Raw genomic sequence first — 19,628 nt, 5'->3', positions numbered from 1 at the left:
AGTGCACAACAAGGTCCTGTTTGTTCTCTCAGGCCTCCCTGATCACCAAGCTGACCATACCATCAAACTTCATGTACTATGGCACCCTGTGGAAAGAGGTGTAGATGTAGACTCAAGAGGCAGTCTATCACATACTATCACATACATGGCAACAATGCTTAATAATATATCTCTCAATATGATCACAAACTGATCAATGCTCCTTGACTGCATCTTTGGAAACCACACCCCATCCATACAGCTCAACTGATCAGCAACCTTGCTTCATCTTCAGAAGCCTTTAAAGTAACCATGGGCTGTGCTTATATCTTGTAGCATACTTTTATTAGTCATGGGACCTGCTCTGAACATAGGACCTGCACTATGCTGGAAGATACAAAGGTCCACAGATACAGCATCATCATCATCATCATCATGATTTCAGCTTTCCCCAGCCAACTGTGAGCTCTCGCCACATGCTGCTGTCCAGCATGCATGCCCTCAATTCCAGAGTGGACTCAAGACTCGTGTCCTGCTTAAGCTGGTCGACATATGTTAGAAACTGTCCCCCCTACGAGGCTCGGCCATGCTTCGGTTCCCAGAGTACCAATGAATTTGCTGGGAGGTCCTCATGTCGCATGCAATGGCCAGCCAGTTTCAGCCTACGGGATCTTATTTTTGCCGAGAGCATGGGTAGGTTTCCATATAGGTTTTGAGCCATGTTGACTTTCTGTAGCTAGTGTCAGATGGGGGTCGCCACACCTACCCAGCCCAGGGTTTGCATTATGGCTGTTGGCTCTGGATGAGCTCATCCACCCTTTGACAGGTCTTGTTTTTCATCCTGCTGGGTGCCATGCCACCCTCCTCACCAGTATTACACCAATGGGGGAGCTGGTTTAGATGCTGACCACCTGTCCATGCGGCAGGTAATACTGGGTTAAAACGTTACCAGTAGCAAAGTCCTCCAGGACTCTGACCTGACCTGGTCCACAGATACATCTTCTCCTTGGAGGTTTGAGACCACCCAACACAGATGTTTATATGTTCTACATAGGGCTAAGGCTTCTATCAGCTGAAGGTTTGGACACTGTGAGGTAACTCCCCCACAACACTCAGACACCCCTGGGGGAAAACCAATCTGTAGCTTGCTGTGTGTGTTTCTGTTCAGAGGCTGCACGTTGGCCTATAATCCTAACTGCTCTAATTGCTGTCTCTCCAGCTGTCACTATTATTCTTTGCAATTCTTCTAGTGATAACTCTTCCTAGTCATCCCTAGAAGATCCAGTATGGAATAATTACATCTTTCAATGTTCTTGGACACATCCTTACTGATGTAACTTGGGGTCATTGGGTGTTGTAAACACATGCAAGATGATCCAGTCTATGCTTGTGTCCAGGAAGTAGTCTTAACCCATATATCATTTTAAATATTTCACTGTAAAGGCTTTTAAATGTTTAAGAAGGATGTATTGAATATACCATCATACAAGCACACCTGGAGATGAAAGACAAAATTGCACAAGACTTCAAGTAAGCTTAAAGAGAATTACATATGAGCTTTGATTATAGTACCTATCATCACATTCCCCACACTATAGCAAAAAAGAACATCCTTTTATAAGCACCGTATCAAGCAAAATAGCTGAGCCAGTGAGTAGGGAAAGAGCAGAGAGTGTATACACTCACCAGCCACTTTAATAGGAAATTGTTCTTGACTCTAAGATTCCTGTTCTTGGCTGGCAGGAGTGGAACTAAGTGTGGTCTTCTGTTGTTGCATGCTGAGATGCTTTTCTGCTCACCATGGTTGTAACAAGTGATTATATGAGTTGCTATATCCTTCCTGGCAGCTTGAACCAATCTGGTCACGTTCCTCTGACCTCTCTTATCAACAACACATTTCCATCCACAGCACTGTCACTCACTCAATGTTTTTTGTTTTTCACACCATTCTGTGTAAACCCTAGAGACTGTTGTGTGTGAAAACCCTCAGGAGATCAGCAGTTTCTGAAATACTCAAACCAGTCCATCTGGCACCAACACCCATGCCACAGTGAAAGTCACACTTTGAGATCACAATTTTTCCCATTCTGATGTTTGAAGTGAACATTAACTGAAGCTTTTGATTTGTATCTGCATGACTTTATGCATTGTGCTGCTGTCAAAGGACTGGCTGATTAGAGAACTGCATAAAACAGCGGGAGTGTGGGTGTTCCTTATAAAGTGGCCGTGAGTGTATATACCATACGTGTGTGAGCATAGAGAAAAACACAACAGCTAATGTGAATGATTTTAAAATGTGCAGGCTTTTTAAATTATTGTCATCTCAGAAATGTTATTAGGTGGTTACTAATAACAGCCAACGTACGGTAGATGGAAATGTGGAATTGGAAATATGCTTTATATCACTGTTGGGTACAAAGTTCCCACGGAAATCATCTGGAACTTCTACTCTTACACAGATACATGTGTTGTCCTACAAGAGTGCCAAAGTAATTACTGGGGGAAAAAACAAGAAACTATTTCGATGGAAGGGACACAAGGCTTATACAGACATGGAGTTTCTCTCTTACCAAACAACCAGAAAAACAGAGTTACCAGAACATATGAAACATCTCAAGGCTCTGCACACCTCCCACATTTGGCCCAGAGAAAGAAAACATGCCATTGCTGGTGATTATTTAGTGCTGTTTTCTTGGTGGTTGACTGACATGTCGAGATAAGAGTAAATAAACTGGAAACACTACTCACAGCCGCAGGCTTTTCCATGCACAATGCACTGGCACAACAAATGACTTTCTACTGCTTTCAAAAACTCATACGTTTTGTCATACAAAAAATATACATCACAAAGTACAAAAAGAGACAAGCTAAAGCTATAGTAATGAGGAAAAAGTCAGAAATATTTATCATATTTTAATTTGATTATCAACATTGCTTGCAGCATAGTTTTTGGCCCGTAGTTGGAAATATGCTCAGAATCAGCAGGCATTTATGAGCTTCAAGTTAGTTATTGCTGGGAAAAGGCCATAATGTTATCCATCTTTTGGAAACACTATAACCCAGAACAAGCGTCACACAGCTCAGGCAATACTGATTGGTGATGTTTGGCATATGGCAAATTAGCATGACTCTAACATCATGGCAGCATGAATGGCACTAACAGGATGTAAAACGATAAACAAGCTATTTCTAACCAAATGAATTAGCTACAAATAACATATTTTTAATAGATTATACAGAACCAGTAATCATTCTTCCTTTAAAGCAGGGGTCATCAATTAGATTTGACCTGGAGCCAAAATCTTGCAACTTATTACACATCAATGCCTTGCACATGCTCTCATTCATACAGTCATACTCCTGAGCCTTGGACTTTCCCGATGATAGACTGGTTTCCATTCTTTCAGAAATAATTGGATTTTCCCAGTTCCACCACCACCTTGCTCCGTGTAAAGCAGTTATTGAAGAATAATGAAGAAATGGATGACTCTCAAATCAAAGTCTCATCCAGTCTCCCACATTTTCTCATCACGTACAAATGAAAAGTGATTAAAAATAATAGTAATAATATTTAAAAATGGATCATATTTCATGAGAGATGATTATATTAATTTGGTTTAAATTTTTAATTTTAAAAACAATATTATAACTGCTTTCAGATGCTATGAAGTGCAGTATATGTAGAGCATTAGAGCATACCATTTGCCAAAAGAGAAATATAACAGAAAAAATAAAGCCAAATGTAATGTTGTGTGTATACCAGTGTATATATATATATATATATATATATATATATATATATATATATATATATATATATATATATATTATTTTTTTAAACAGTTATTCCATGAAATCAAGTCGTATACACAACCGTTCAAAAGTTTGGGGTCACTTTGAAATGTCCTTATTTTTGAAAGAAAAGCACTGTTCTTTTCAATGAAGATCACTTTAAACTAATCAGAAATCCACTCTATACATTGCTAATGTGGTAAATGACTATTCTAGCTGCAAATGTCTGGTTTTTGGTGCAATATCTCCATAGGTGTATAGAGGCCCATTTCCAGCAACTCTCACTCCAGTGTTCTAATGGTACAATGTGTTTGCTCATTGCCTCAGAAGGCTAATGGATGATTAGAAAACCCTTGTACAATCATGTTAGCACAGCTGAAAACAGTTGAGCTCTTTAGAGAAGCTATAAAACTGACCTTCCTTTGAGCAGATTGAGTTTCTGGAGCATCACATTTGTGGGGTCGATTAAATGCTCAAAATGGCCAGAAAAATGTCTTGACTATATTTTCTATTCATTTTACAACTTATGGTGGGAAATAAAAAAAAGTGTGACTTTTCATGGAAAACACAAAATTGTCTGGGTGACCCCAAACTTTTGAACGGTAGTGTATGAACTGATAGCTGATGAGGCGTGTAGCACTGAACTGGCTATAAGCCATGTATGACGAGATTGAGTGGAATAACTGTTTTATTATTTCCACATTCAATGGATTTTAGAAACAGAGCATTTTTATTTTTTGCAAATTCGATCAATAAAAATTTGCAAAAAATAAAATACAAAAAAAATACAAAACGTCTGACAAAATAATTTCCGCTTAGAATATTTTCTTTTTTTATTTGAAAGATAAAAAAAGCTACAGGGTGTCGTGGCTCAGGTGGATAAGGTGCCATACCATAAATCCGGCGACCTGGGTTCGATTCCGACCCGCGGTTATTTCCCGATCTCTCTCCTGCTCATTTCCTGTCTCTACACTGTCCTATCCAATAAAGGTGGAAAAAGCCCCCAAAAAAGATATGTTCTTACCATCAAATACTTTTATTCCATATTTTGTTGCTTTTTTGTATTTTGGGGGGTTTTGTTTTCGAGTAGAGTTTTTATTTTGTCCTTGGTTGGTTCAGCAATACGCTCCGCCATTTTGTTTTTCCCTACTCACGGTATATGAGCTGATAGCCTAGTAGTAGAGTAGTCAATCAAGAGTGCACAATTGCTCATATCCAAAGAATGTGGATAGAATGTCTTTGTCTTTACATATTTACTCAAGAAATATTAAAATTCCATCCTATTTCAAACTACAATTTATACAACTACAATTTATTTCAAAAGTCACAGTTGCTCTAATCTATGTTTCACACAAATACTTTACATGCATCCCTGCTGATTACCTAATGCTTGGCCTAATAGAACTCATTGTTTTTAGCATAATGCCTAATGATCGCTGTGTGTTTTTGTTTATGTTTTCACTCTGTGGGTCTATTCTGATGATGTTATCAGCATAAGTCTATAGCATGAGAGTTTCACCTGTATGTATTTCAGTAGGTCTTGTTGGTAACACAGTATTCATTAATTTAGCCTTTTTTTTTCAACACTGTCAAATGTATTGGACTATGGATTGGGGTGAGGGAAAATTCGTTATTTGATAATCCTGGCTTTAAAGGGTTAACACATTCATAAGGTTTAGAGAACAGCACTTCTGGAGTTTCCATAGTAACCTTATTCACAGTCAATCAGTGCGGCCCCTGAGTAGGAAATGCCATTTTCTGATTCCTCAGTCTGATAGCTTTGCTAAAGAACAATACAATCTCACTAAACTCAGTGATGAGGAACTGCCTAATACAGTATATCATCATGCTTGTTTCAGCGAGTCTAGATTGTGGCCTGGCAGAAAGAAAGGATCAAAAATAATATTTCTTTTGAATATCTTGACAACAGAATGGAAGTGATGACAATTTGTATCCACATTGCAGTTTTAATTTGACCCACCATCTGTGTGTACATAAAACATTTAGTTGCTTTTGCCTGCACCTCAGATGTGATGTCAGAATTTATATGCTCCTATTAGACCATGTAATCCTCTTGATTCAAACTAGCATACTGGTAAATCTGGCATGAAGAGCACGACATGCTGATTAACACAAAATCAGAATGTGTGCGTACAACTGGCAAGTCCTGCTTGTCATGCTGATCTCATTCTTAATACTCACACAGGTGAGAATCACAACAAACACAAAACACACATCCTTCAAGTGAGATACCATAACATAGTATATTCTCACAGCTAGAATATCAGCGTAAAAAGTGTTTCACAAATGTCAACACCCAACATCCTAGATATGCAGTTCTGTTTTATTTGGTGTTTTCACTAAGGCCAAGTTTACATTAGACTGTATCTGTCTCGTTTTCTTCGCGGATGCACTGTCCTTTTACATTAAAACGCCTGGAAACGCCGGGAAACGGGAATCCGCCAGGGTCCACGTATTCAATCCAGATCATGTCAGCTCCGGTGCTGTGTAAACATTCAGAATACGCGGATACGCTGTGCTGAGCTCTAGCTGGCATCGTCATTGGACAACGTCACTGTGACATCCACCTTCCTGATTCGCTGGCGTTGGTCATGTGACGCGACTGCTGAAAAACGGCGCGGACTTCCGCCTTGTATCACCTTTCATTAAAGAGTATAAAAGTATGAAAATACTGCAAATACTGATGCAAATACTGCCCATTGTGTAGTTATGATTGTCTTTAGGCTTGCCATCCTTCCACTTGCAAGTGGTAAGTGATATGCGCTGGGATCACACACACAGCGGCTCAGTCCCGAATCACTGCTCGTGCACTTCACTCGCGCGCTCTGTGAGCTGCGCAGGGCCGGAGTGCGCACCCTCCAGAGGGCACTCGCTGTTCAGGGCGGAGTGATTTGGAGTGCAGGATGCCTGCGGAGCCGAGCGTATCCGTGTATTGGTGTTGCTGTGTGCACACGAATCGTGTATTGGTGTTGCTGTGTGCACACTAATCGTTTTAAAAACGTAAATCTGATGATCCGCTGATACGGTCTAATGTAAACATGGGCTAAAGTAGCACAAAAGGTCATTAGATGTTATATACAATGATGGGCCCTTGTAGCATTAATGTACCACCTTCCACTCTCAGTGATCTTTTCACTTGTTTATTAACAGAGTGAATAGTTCTTGCCCTTTACTTTTTTTTTAATAAAAGCTGGAATGTTTGTATTAAAGTGGTTTTCCTCATGTATACCAGCCAAATGTCTTCACAAAGTAAAAACTGCCTATCCTTGTGGTGATATTTGTTCCCAACCAAGATATAAAAACATGACCACAGAAACATATTTTGATATTTTGACTGATTTTTTTGTAAGAAACAAGCAAATATCCTTAATGCAGTCTCCCAAGGCCCATGTATACCTATCATTATAGGAACATTTGTCTGTGAATATTCTCATTCATCCAGGTCATGGTAACCTCAAGAAAATTGAATCAAACACAACTTGACTTGGTTTTAAGTCTTTGAAGACGTTTCACCTCTCATCCAAGAGGCTTCTTCAATTCACTTTATCAGCTTGTCTAACTAGACTGGGCTAATCTGACCAACTGGTGTGAGTACCCAGGTATTTAATCTCTGTGGAGTCGTTATCAAGGCCACTGGTGTTATTATTTCTTTAGTGCTCCGGGGTGTGATAAAGCCTTTGGAGTCAACTTAGGCCCTGTCCACACGGCAACGAATTCAGGTGAATCTGATAAAATTGCTTATCGTTTCGGCCTGGCGTCCACACGGCATCAGCGTTTTGGGTGCCCCAAAACGAAATCTTTTGAGAACGGGTTCCAGAGTGGAAAAATCTGGCAACGGCGCCATTGCGAAGTCGTCTGGATGAGTAGAACGGATTTGTTTACGATGACGTCACAACCACATGACTGTGAGTGCTTGGGTAGAAGTGTAACAAACTCGATGCGAGTTGTCAACAAATCCTATAACTTGGTTCATGAAACACGCTTACAAAATATTTTCACTGTGAATATTTATTGTGTAATGGTGCAAAGAGAGAGAGAGAGAGTGAGAGAGAGAGTGAGAGAATAGCCCTTAGGGCAGAGTCTTTAGTCCAAACACTGCGGAAGCAGTATAACCAAAACCGCGCACTGCCCGTGCGCTTTCCAAAATCAAAAACAATCCCGCCAGCAAAAATAGGAAAAAAAGGAGCGATCTCACCTCTTCAGATGTTGGTTTAAGTCCGACAATACATTCCTCAAAAAGGGCGTAGAAGAACAAAGTAATCCATCAACGTGTAGCATTCAATTTATTCCGGACCATTAAAGAATTCTGGAGGATCTCAGAATGTTGGCGTACCGGCTTCCATCTACCCCCGTTCATTCCTCTTTCCGCGTCTCCATTCAAAAACGAGCACGAGATTTAAAGGGACTATATCCATAGGATAGGGAGTGAGAAGGTGTGTGCGTGTGACAGTGACAGGGTGAGTGACAGGGAAGAACCTAGGCTCATGCTCGCCCTGAATTTATACATGTCAACCTATACGGAATGTCCGTATTTTATACGGATTTGATTCAATAAACGTAGTATACGGGCGTATAAATAAAGTTATACGGATTCTTTAAAAAAATTTCAATATTTATTTAGAGCTATAATCAATTCCCACGATGATAAAAGAGCGCATAACATTTACTGTACACCACAGACAGCCAGTAAAGAGTCTTATGAAATCGCGCGTTATCTTGTGGTAGCGAGACTTCGTTCCACTTTTGATCATGCGCACACCGCATTGTGAGAATCCCGCCAACCGTGAAGTCATAGACATATAAACATAGACGTCGCCTTCTGCATAGAATCATACGTCATCCTCGCCACCATATTGGATGGGGCAAAGTGGAGATTCTTCAGCCGTCTCTGGCGTCTAGACAGTAGCCGAGAATAAAGATGCCTCATTCATGTGCTGCGTTTAACTGTACCAACAGGTTTACCGTCCAAACGAGATCACATAGGATTACCTTTCACAGGTGAGACTGGAAAAATACTTTTCATTGTATTTGGTCATTATAACGTAATTTTACGAACAGATTTTCCTGGCTAATACGCTGAAAACACTTTGTGTTTTTGTCAAACAGTGGAGCTTTGTATTCATTCTGAAGGTTTATTGTTATTAATATTGAATAAAAAGTAACTGTGATATATCATTTGTTAATTATCATTCAAATTTTAGGTAAATTATTTTAATTTGCATTTATACGGATTTTATAAGGGAAATACGGATTTTGGAGGTTGGTTATACAGATTTGATTGACGAAAGGTTGACATGTATGTGAATTTCTCTTAAAGTGAAGGCAGAAGAACGTTCAGTGCCTGGCCAGGCTTTCTATGTATTAATTTACATAGACGTTTTAATATGAAATACAAATAAGTGTCTTAGACAATAGATACTATTTTACGCTACTGATTAATAATCAAAACTTTATGTGGCTGATGCTACAGAAGAAGGGGTTTATGCGCATGCGTCCTACTTCTATTGTTCTGGTGTCTCCGATGGGACCGTCTTACAGCGCACGTAGAGGTGTGGCATGTGTATTGCATCGTTTTCAGCAAGCGTTGCGTTGCCATATGTACCTGATATTTTACTGATCCGTTGCCCATGTGAACGCGATATTTAAAAAAAAAAATCTCATTGCCGTTGTCGTGTGGATGTAGCCTTTGTTTATGCTCCACTCTGTTTTAATGACAGTCACTTGGGTCGTTAGAGTTGCTGGAGTCACATGAGGCCATTTGTGAATGACCATTGTTCTTGGAGGCCAAGGTGTGAAATCTCCTGAATAGGGATGAAAGGACAAATAGACAGCAGAGTCTTGGCCTGAAGAATTGGGCCTCCTGTGTTGGGCCATTTGTTTCGTGGCTGTTTGGTTTCATCAATGTACAGGTCTGAGCATTCCTTGCTGCAGTGGACAGCATCCACCAGGTTGCTATTCTGGGTGTGTGGTGTACGGTCTTTGGGGTGTACTAGTCTTTGTCTGAGTGTATTACTGGGTTTGAAAATACAGGAACGCGGTGCTTGTTAAAGATCCTCCTGAGTTTCTCAGATACACCAGACACATACGGGATAACAATGCTCTTGCGCTTGTTATGCTTCTCCTCATCCACAGTGTTGGTGTTCTTTCTGGAACGTGTCATCATTTTCACAAAGGTCCAACTGGGGTAACTACAGGTTTTAAGGGCCTCCCTCAGGTGTTTGTGCTCTTTCTCTTGGGCCTGAGTGCTGGTGGGTACCTTATCAGCCCTGTGTTGTAGGGTTCTGATAACACCTAACTTGTGTTCCAGTGAATTGTGTGAGTCAATAAGCAGGTATTGGCCTGTGTGTATGGGTTTCCTGTATACCCCAATGTGGAGGTCTCTGCCTTCTCCAACGTGAACGTCACAGTCCAAAAAAGGCAAACTGTTATCCTTAACATTTTTCCTGATGAACTTGATGTTTCCATCCACTGAGTTGGTGTGCTCGGTGAACGCTTGCACCTTTTGGGTTTAGATTTTGACCCATGTGTCATCCACATATCTGAACCAGTGGGTTGGTGCTGTTCCTCCGAAGGAGTTCAAGGCCCTGTGTTCTACCTATTCCATGTACAGATTGGCCACAATGGGAGATACTGGAGAGCCCATGGTACAGCCGTGTTTCTGTTTGTAAAATTTACCATTGAATTAGAAATAGGTGGTGTTTAGGCACAGATCCAGTAGCTGGCATATCCGGTCTGGTTTAAGGTTGGTTCTATTGTGGAGGGTGTTGTCATGTAGCAATCGATGCCGTGTAGTTTTCAAAGCCTCCATGGTTGGAATACAAGTGAACAAGGAGGTCATGTCATAGGATACCATGGTTTCATCTGGATCCAGTTTTAAACCTCGAACCTTGTTCACAAAGTCTATGGAGTTTTGGATATGGGGGGGGGGGGAGATATCAGTGGCCTTGATAATGACTTCACAGAGATTAAATACCTGAGTATTCACACCAGCTGGTCAGACTAACCCAGTCTAGTCAGACAAGCTGATGAAGTGAACTGAAGAAGCCTCTTGCATGAGAGGGGAAATGTCTTCAAAGACTTAAAACCAAGTCCAGTTTAGTTTGATTCAATTTTCTTGAGGATAGGAACATTTGGTTCTCCCCAAACATTCCACCCCTCCAATCCAATACAAGCATGCAACTAAATATAAAAAGTGCTATTTATTTTAATGTACTTTAATACTATCTGTTCCAATATTATTGCACACTTAAAAATTTGCGTGGTCTGCCACCAAAGATGACATGTTCTAAGTTGTTTAACACATCCAGATGTAAATATCAAGAAATGAAAGCTGAAATTCTGCTCTGCTGTCTCATATTTGTCTTTTGATATCAAACCCAAACTGTCTTCAGTGTACAGCAAAAACAAAAGAATTGGCCTTGCCATTCCAATACTTCTGGAGAGGACTGTATAAAAGGTGAAAAAGTTAATGCTGACACCTTTCTGTTTTAGCCAGCATAAACTTTTTCAGTAGTTTGTGCTACAGTAGCTCTTCTGTAGGATTGGACCATATGGGCTAGCCTTCGTATCCCATGCAAATCAATGAGCCTTCAACACCCATGACCCTGTCACTAGTTCACCGGTTGTCCTTCCTTTGACCACTTTTGGTAGGTGCTAACCACTGCATACCGGGAACACCCCACAAGATGTGCCATTTTGGAGATGTTCAGACCCAGTCATCTAGCCATCACAATCTGGCCCTTGTCAAAGTCGCTCAGATCCTTACGCTTGCCTATTTTTCCTGCTTCCAACACATCAACATCAAGAACTGACTGTTCTCTTGGTGCCTAATATATCCCACACTTTGACAGGTGCCATTGTATTGAGATAAACAATGTTATTCACTTCACCTGTCAGTGGTTTTAATGTTAATAATAATAATAATAATAATAATAATAATAAGTTAAATTTAATAAGTTAAATTTACATAGCACCTTTCTCAATACTCAAGGTCGCTTTACAATTATAAGGAAAGGGAGGAGAAAAAAAAAGTCCACCAAATAAAAGTCAGGATGTCGTTCCAATGGTGTAGCAGCCACAGTCCCACCAAAAGGCATACAAAAACAAGTCCCACACTGCCAGCACAGCCGCTGTGACGCCACCGGGCAACAGCACCGGGAACACCGCACCATTGATCCACAAAGTGAGCACAGAAGCACCGCCACGCAGAGCGCTGATATGTCCCAAACTGCCTGCACAGCTGCTGTGACACCACCGAGCAACATCACTCGGAACACCGCACCAAGCACAAACGCACCGCTGCACAGAGTGCTGGACAACTCTGATGTTAAAATGAGCAACAAGCTCACTGCAATCCATAGTGAGGAGCACAGGCATCACCCATGGCAAACCAAGGCCTGGAGGGAACCGGCGCCCAAAAACTGGGTTCAGAGCTACACCACAACCGGTGAACAAAACACTCAAACAAAAAACAAACATCAAACTACACAAACACAAAAAAGAAAAACAAAAGAGAAAATAAAATAAAAAGCTCCAGTAAGAAGCGGCAGCCAGAATGCACATGGCATACTCTCAACCGGAAACAGAAAACTATGTTATACTTGACTGGTGTATGTATATGTACATAAAGCAATAAAATAAGTTTAGCATTGAAAAACTTTATCTAAGCCAATATCCCAAAACAAGGACACATTATATTTTTAGCTGACAGTTTCTGAATAATTTAAGAAACAAAACTTTGTGTTGTTTTATTGACCACAGTGCATCTTTCAGTATGTGTACTCAACTTACACTATAATCTGTGGGCTATCTGTGACGTAATACACCAAAATACAACACAACCATAAATAGTCGAAAGTAGAACTCCGTCTTCTGACTCATTTTAAGAGAATTCTCTCAGTGAGAGCTGTGGTTCATCCTGTACATAATCCCAGCCTCAGCATGGCATATCCTCCAGAGATCCAGCGAGAGCAAACCAGCATCTCTAAAGTGCCTGATACAGCAGTGCCTTATAAAAACCACATTCATAGAGTCTAGCCCAAAAGCTCATCCATCAGCGGGACTATAAAATAAATTACATATCCAATACGGAAGCCAAGTAGAGGGATATTCAAACAAGGGGACTTTCTTTAAGAGGACTTCATGAGATGAATCATACTCACTCAGCTGGGACAGATGGTGCCTGCTCTGTTTTATAAAATATTTACTTCACTGTGGCTGTATGAGTAATAGTATGGCCTTCTCTGAAATTGTTGTATACAGCTGAAAGGTCAAAATGTGTCACTAGATTCCAGTAGCAGTTAGTTTCGTTGTGTTTCAGTGCCTACAGGGTTACTTTTTTATCAATAAACATGCACATAAATACATGCGGACGCAAACATGTAGTTGCATACACTTTCTGCGATGAAACACTTTCACATCTGGTACTGATCAGTGACTTAAACAGAGGAAAGAGTCTCTGCAATCTTCAGTAATCTAACCTTATCCCCTGTGAATGATTGGTATGTTTGTTTCCATGGTTGCCAGAAAGTCCACAAACCTATAGACTACATTACCCAGCATACCTACGTATTATATTATGCTTCTTATAAATAAGAAATTTCTGCACTTAGTTGATAAACCCCGCTATAACAAACTCTTTTACTACAAACTTTCGCACATAACGAACTAAGTTCGTGTCCCCCGCCTTTATTGACAGTGAGTCGGAGTCTTCAAAAAAACATCACTGAGCCATGCCTTCCTCTTCCCCCAAGAGACAAACAATAAGTAATGAAGTCTGCAATCAAGTTAACAATACATGTTAACACCATAAAACAAAGTATTAACATGTCTCGCTTAGGTGTCAGTCACTAACAATTATCGAGAACGGCTATAATCTCATCATCTCTAGCCGCTTTATCCTGTTCTACAGGGTCGCAGGCAAGCTGGAGCCTATCCCAGCTGACTACAGGCGAAAGGCAGGGTACACCCTGGACAAGTCACCAGGTCATCACAGGGCTGACACATAGACACAGACAACCATTCACACTCAATTTAGAGTCACCAGTTAACCTAACCTGCATGTCTTTGGACTGTGGGGGAAACCGGAGCACACCCACGTGGACACAGGGAGAACATGCAAACTCCGCACAGAAAGGCCCTCGCCGGCCACGGGGCTCAAACCCGGACCTTCTTGCTGTGAAGCGACAGTGCTAACCATTACACCACCGTGCCACCCACAGCTATAAATGACTTCAAAAATTGCCTTAAAAGGACTTTATTTTATGAGCTAAAAGCAGTTTTACTCGAGTCTTTAATCCATACGCATTGTTGTCATGGCTACTCGTAAAAACAAGATACTCTCTGTCAGAAAACGTAGGCGATCGACGGATGTCTTCGCTGGAAGAGTTTTATTTAAAAACACGTTGGCAAACAGATCCAAATCGGTGATCAAAAATCAGAGTCAAGAAACAGACAATGGTCAAGTGAGGTACAGACAGGATATCAAAGGTGGTGACAAAGGGCAAAATCCAAAACAGATTCGGAAACCAGAATATCAACACAGTGCTACAAAAAGCTTGGTTATGTGAGACACAAGGTACAGTGCGTATATTTCGCAAAGGCTGTGTAGTGACAGTCTTTATAAGCACGCGCTATAATTGCGCTCCAGTACGGAACAGGGGATGGTGATTAGTCCTAATGGCACTCCGCATATGTACGTGAGTAGCAGTTCGAGGCACACCGCTGCATCCTGGACCATCTAAAGCATGGTAAGAAAACAACAAATTTGTCTAAAGAATATGGTATCCCATCCATCCATCCATTATCTGTAACCGCTTATCCTGTTCTACAGGGTCGCAGGCCAGCTGGAGCCTATCCCAGCTGACTATGGGCGAAAGGCGGGGTACACCCTGGACAAGTCGCCAGGTCATCGCAGGGCTGACACAGAGACAAACAACCATTCACACTCACATTCACACCTATGGTCAATTTAGAGCCACCAATTAGCCTAACCTGCATGTCTTTGGGCTGTGGGGGAAACCGGAGCACCCGGGGGAAACCCACACAGACACGGGGAGAACATGCAAACTCCACACAGAAAGGCCCTCACCGGCCGCTGGGCGCGAACCCAGGACTTTTTTGCTGTGAGGCAACAGTGCTAACCACTACACCACCGTGCAGCCAATATGGTATATAAAAGAGCTCTGAGACTTCGTCCATAATTCCAATCAACATGATGGGCAGAAAAGAAAGAAGATGCATCAAATGAACAACTGCGAGTATGACTTATTTCCTTTACTTAAAAAATATTTCAGTGAATTAAGCATAAATATAAATTAAACACAGTTGGTCTTGTTTTATGTAAGAGTGAGTGTTGGTGTGACTCATTTCAGTATTGCAAACTTTTTCGGTATAACGAACTATCTGGACGTCCCCCAAGGAGTTTGTTAGAGCAGGGTTGCAGTGTATTAGGTTTCAGTTATTATAAAGTTGGCCTAATAAGAACTGAAAGACCAAAAGAAAGTTTACCTCTTTGGTGTGAGTGTGGAAGGAGACGGACATGTCCAGCAGTAGCTTCCGCTGCTCAACCCTTCTGACAAAGTCCTGGATCCTAACCTCTAGGTGCCGTGCTGCCTTGTAGATTTCCTCCGGGTCGCACTCGCCTGTCTGAGCCAGTTGTTCAGCTGCCTCGAGGAGCTTGTCAGCGTTAGTGTAGGTGTTCTGATCCATGAGAAAAGCAGGACAATATATTTTTTAGACCACTGTCAGCATGTACATGGCAAAGAAGCACAAATGTACTGTTAACATGAGTTCAGAAGCAGGAAAAAGGGAAAATATTACAGATTCTGACAGATGTCTTTCTAAACCATTCTGCTTATCTGGTTCACTTACACTGTCGCTCTAAAATGCAGGATCACATCCTGTTCTTTCACACATAATCAGAGTGATCTGTAGGACAAATCTCCCCATGAAAAGCCCCATTTATGAGAGATGATTGTATCACCTCATGTTCACCTGTGGTTCTCCGCTGGCCAAATGCAGTACCATACTCACCCATACTCAACTGGAGTCCCTAGTCTGCAAACAATGTGCTAAAATGAAAATATCTGCTTATTAACATAAGATAATATATGTCTCCTAGGACAGTGCAATCAAGACTACACTGAAGATATTTATTGAGCTGTAAGACATACTTTCTGGCCACTTTAACATCTGCTCATTTATGCAATTATCCAATCAGCCAGTAATGCAGCAGCAACATATTGCACAAAATATAGTTATAGTGGCTACAGTGGGCATGGGTTCACTGAAACTGGGCAGTTGAAATTAGAAAAAGACCAGGTGCTGCTGGCACATGATTGGCTGATCTACTCATTGCATGAACATGCAAGGGCAAAAGTGTTCTTCTTAAAATGGCCTGTGAATGTCTCATCTCATCTCATTATCTGTAGCCGCTTTATCCTGTTCTACAGGGTCGCAGGCAAGCTGGAGCCTATCCCAGCTGACTACGGGCGAAAGGCGGGGTACACCCTGGACAAGTCACCAGGTCATCACAGGGCTGACACATAGACACAGACAACCATTCACACTCACATTCACACCTACGGTCAATTTAGAGTCACCAGTTAACCTAACCTGCATGTCTTTGAACTGTGGGGGAAACCGGAGCACCCGGACAAAACCCACGCGGACAACATGCAAACTCCGCACAGAAAGGCCCTCACTGGCCACGGGGCTCGAACCCGGACCTTCTTGCTATGAGGCAACAGTGCTAACCACTACACCTACATGCCGTCCTGAAAAATACTCATCTCATTATCTCTAGCCGCTTTATCCTGTTCTACAGGGTCGCAGGCAAGCTGGAGCCTATCCCAGCTGACTACGGGCGAAAAGCGGGGTACACCCTGGACAAGTCGCCAGGTCATCACAGGGCTGACACATAGACACAGACAACCATTCACACCTACGGTCAATTTAGAGTCACCAGTTAACCTAACCTGCATGTCTTTGGACTGTGGGGGAAACCAGAGCACCCCCACACGGACACAGGGAGAACATGCAAACTCCGCACAGAAAGGTCCTCGCCGGCCACGGGACTCGAACCCGGACCTTCTTGCTGTGAGGCGACAGCGCTAACCACTACACCACCGTGCCGCCCCTGAAAAATACTTTTTTTCCAAAAATCCAAAATAGCAAAAGGCACCAGTTCACATGTTGCTTGATATGTATACAAAGTTTCATGAAGATATCTTCAGTAGTTTTAAAGATATGGCCCGGAAATGAAAATGTGACCTGATGGACAGCCGGACAGACAGACGGACGGATGGACGGACAGAACCCATTTCTATATCCCCCACCCAAAGAAAGTTTGGAACTATCTGCCAAATAACTATAAACATATTCAAACTGTGGGGCACCTGCTAGGTTGAATGAATAGAGTGTTATTTTTTTATTTACACTGATATTTTAACAGGATGCTTCTTCACCAAAGTGATTTTCAAGAAGGTCCTGTACCGGTACACTTGTTACAGCATAAAAATGAAGGTTTAAGACAAAGTTTTGAATGGTTTACGGTCGGAACTACTACGGTATCTGATCGTCATTGAACCTCCGACTTTAGTTCTTGATTAATGAAAATATTCTTGTAAAATGCTTTCGCTCGTTATGTGTAAATAATGCATATACGTTTTATTATTCACACATCTATACACTTTTATTTCTGTATTTTGAATAAAACTGTGTAAAGTTGTATTATGTTTGACCATTTACATAAGCTATTCGGAAGAAGAGCATGTACAGTGGTGCTTGAAAGTTTGTGAACCCTTTAGAATTTTCTATATTTCTGCATAAATATGACCTAAAACATCATCAGATTTTCACACAAGTCCTAAAAGTAGATAAAGAGTACCCACTTCAACAAATGAGACAAAAATATTGTACTTGGTCATTTATTTATTGAGGAAAATGATCCAATATTACATATCTGTGAGTAGCAAAAGTATGTGAACCTCTAGGATTAGCAGTTAATTTGAAGGTGAAATTAGAGTCAGGTTTTTTCAACCAAAGGGATGACAATCAGGTGTGAGTGGGCACCCTGTTTTATTTAAAGAACAGGGATCTATCAAAGTCTGATCTTCACAACACGTTTGTGGAAGTGTATCATGGCACGAACAAAGGAGATTTCTGAGGACCTCAGAAAATGTGTTGTTGATGCTCATCAGGCTGGAAAAGGTTACAAAGCCATCTCTAAAGAGTTTGGACTCCACCAATCCACAGTCAGACAGATTGTATACAAATGGAGGAAATTCAAGACCATTGTTACCCTCCCCAGGAGTGGTCGACCAACAAAGATCACTCCAAGAGCAAGGCGTATAATAGTCGGCGAGGTCACAAAGGACCCCAGGGTAACTTCTAAGCAACTGAAGGCCTCTCTCACATTGGCTAATGTTAATGTTCATGAGTCCACCATCAGGAGAACACTGAACAACAATGGTGTGCATGGCAGGGTTGCAAGGAGAAAGCCACTGCTCTCCAAAAAGAACATTGCTGCTCGTCTGCAGTTTGCTAAAGATCACGTGGACAAGCCAGAAGGCTATTGGAAAAATATTTTGTGGCTGGATGAGACCAAAATAGAACTTTTTGGTTTAAATGAGAAGTGTTATGTTTGGAGAAAGGAAAACACTGCATTCCAGCATAAGAACCTTATCCCATCTGTGAAACATGGTGGTGGTAGTATCATGGTTTGAGCTCATTTTGCTGCATCTGGGCTAAGACAGCTTGCCATCATCGATGGAACAATGAATTCTGAATGATACCAGCGAATTCTAAAGGAAAATGTCAGGACATCTGTCCATGAACTGAATCTCAAGAGAAGGTGGGTCATGCAGCAAGACAGCTAACATCCATCCATTATCTGTAATCGCTTATCCTGTACAGGGTTGCGGGCAAGCTGGAGCCTATCCCAGCTGACTATGGGCGAGAGGCGGGGTACACCCTGGACAAATCGCCAGGTCACTGCAGGGCTGACACACAGAGACAAACAACCATTCACACTCACATTCACACCTATGGTCAATTTAGAGCACACAAGTCGTTCTACCAAAGAATGGTTAAAGAAGAATAAAGTTAATGTTTTTGGAATGGCCAAGTCAAAGTCCTGACCTTAATCCAATCAAAATGTTGTGGAAGGACCTGAAGCGAGCAGTTCATGTGAGGAAACCCACCAACATCCCAGAGTTGAAGCTGTTCTGTATGGAGGAATGGGCTAAAATTCCTCCAAGCCGGTGTGCAGGACTGATCAACAGTTACCGGAAATGTTTAGTTGCAGTTATTGCTGCACAAGGGGGTCACACCAGATACTGAAAGCAAAGGTTCACATACTTTTGCCACTCACAGATATGTAATATTGGATCATTTTCCTCAATAAATAAATGACCAAGTATAATAGTTTTGTCTCATTTGTTGAAATGGGTTCTCTTTATCTACTTTTAGGAGTTGTGTGAAAATCTGATGATGTTTTAGGTCATATTTATGCAGAAATATAGAAAATTCTAAAGGGTTCACAAACTTTCAAGCACCACTGTATATTATACAGAAGAGTATGTATAGAAAGGTTTTGTTCATCATTATGTACCATTCTTTCCCTAAAAATAACTTAGAGAAGAAAAAAATCTCAGTGCTAACATCCATCCATTATCTGTAATCGCTTATCCTGTGCAGGGTTGTGGGCAAGCTGGAGCCTATCCCAGCTGACTATGGGCGAGAGGCGGGGTACACCCTGGACAAGTCGCCAGGTCACTGCAGGGCTGACACACAGAGACAAACAACCATTCACACTCACACCTATGGTCAATTTA

The 19,628-nt window shown here is 41.5% G+C and overlaps 1 protein-coding gene across 2 annotated transcripts in view; it reads right to left on the bottom strand.

Moving 5' to 3' along the window:
• The window catches only part of kalrna (kalirin RhoGEF kinase a), a 408,274-nt gene that overhangs the window by 145,050 nt on the left and 243,596 nt on the right, over positions 1 to 19,628 (bottom strand). For both annotated transcript variants that reach the window (XM_060929989.1, XM_060929988.1), the window contains exon 11: positions 15,301 to 15,492. In XM_060929989.1, the coding sequence (XP_060785972.1) occupies positions 15,301 to 15,492 (192 nt within the window). The remainder of the gene's footprint in view (positions 1 to 15,300; positions 15,493 to 19,628) is intronic.

This window comes from Neoarius graeffei, chromosome 9 (genome assembly GCF_027579695.1).
Source record: "Neoarius graeffei isolate fNeoGra1 chromosome 9, fNeoGra1.pri, whole genome shotgun sequence".
Taxonomy (NCBI): domain Eukaryota; kingdom Metazoa; phylum Chordata; class Actinopteri; order Siluriformes; family Ariidae; genus Neoarius; species Neoarius graeffei.
The sequence above is the reverse complement of the archived record's forward strand: the minus strand, read 5'-3'. Positions and strand labels throughout refer to the sequence as shown.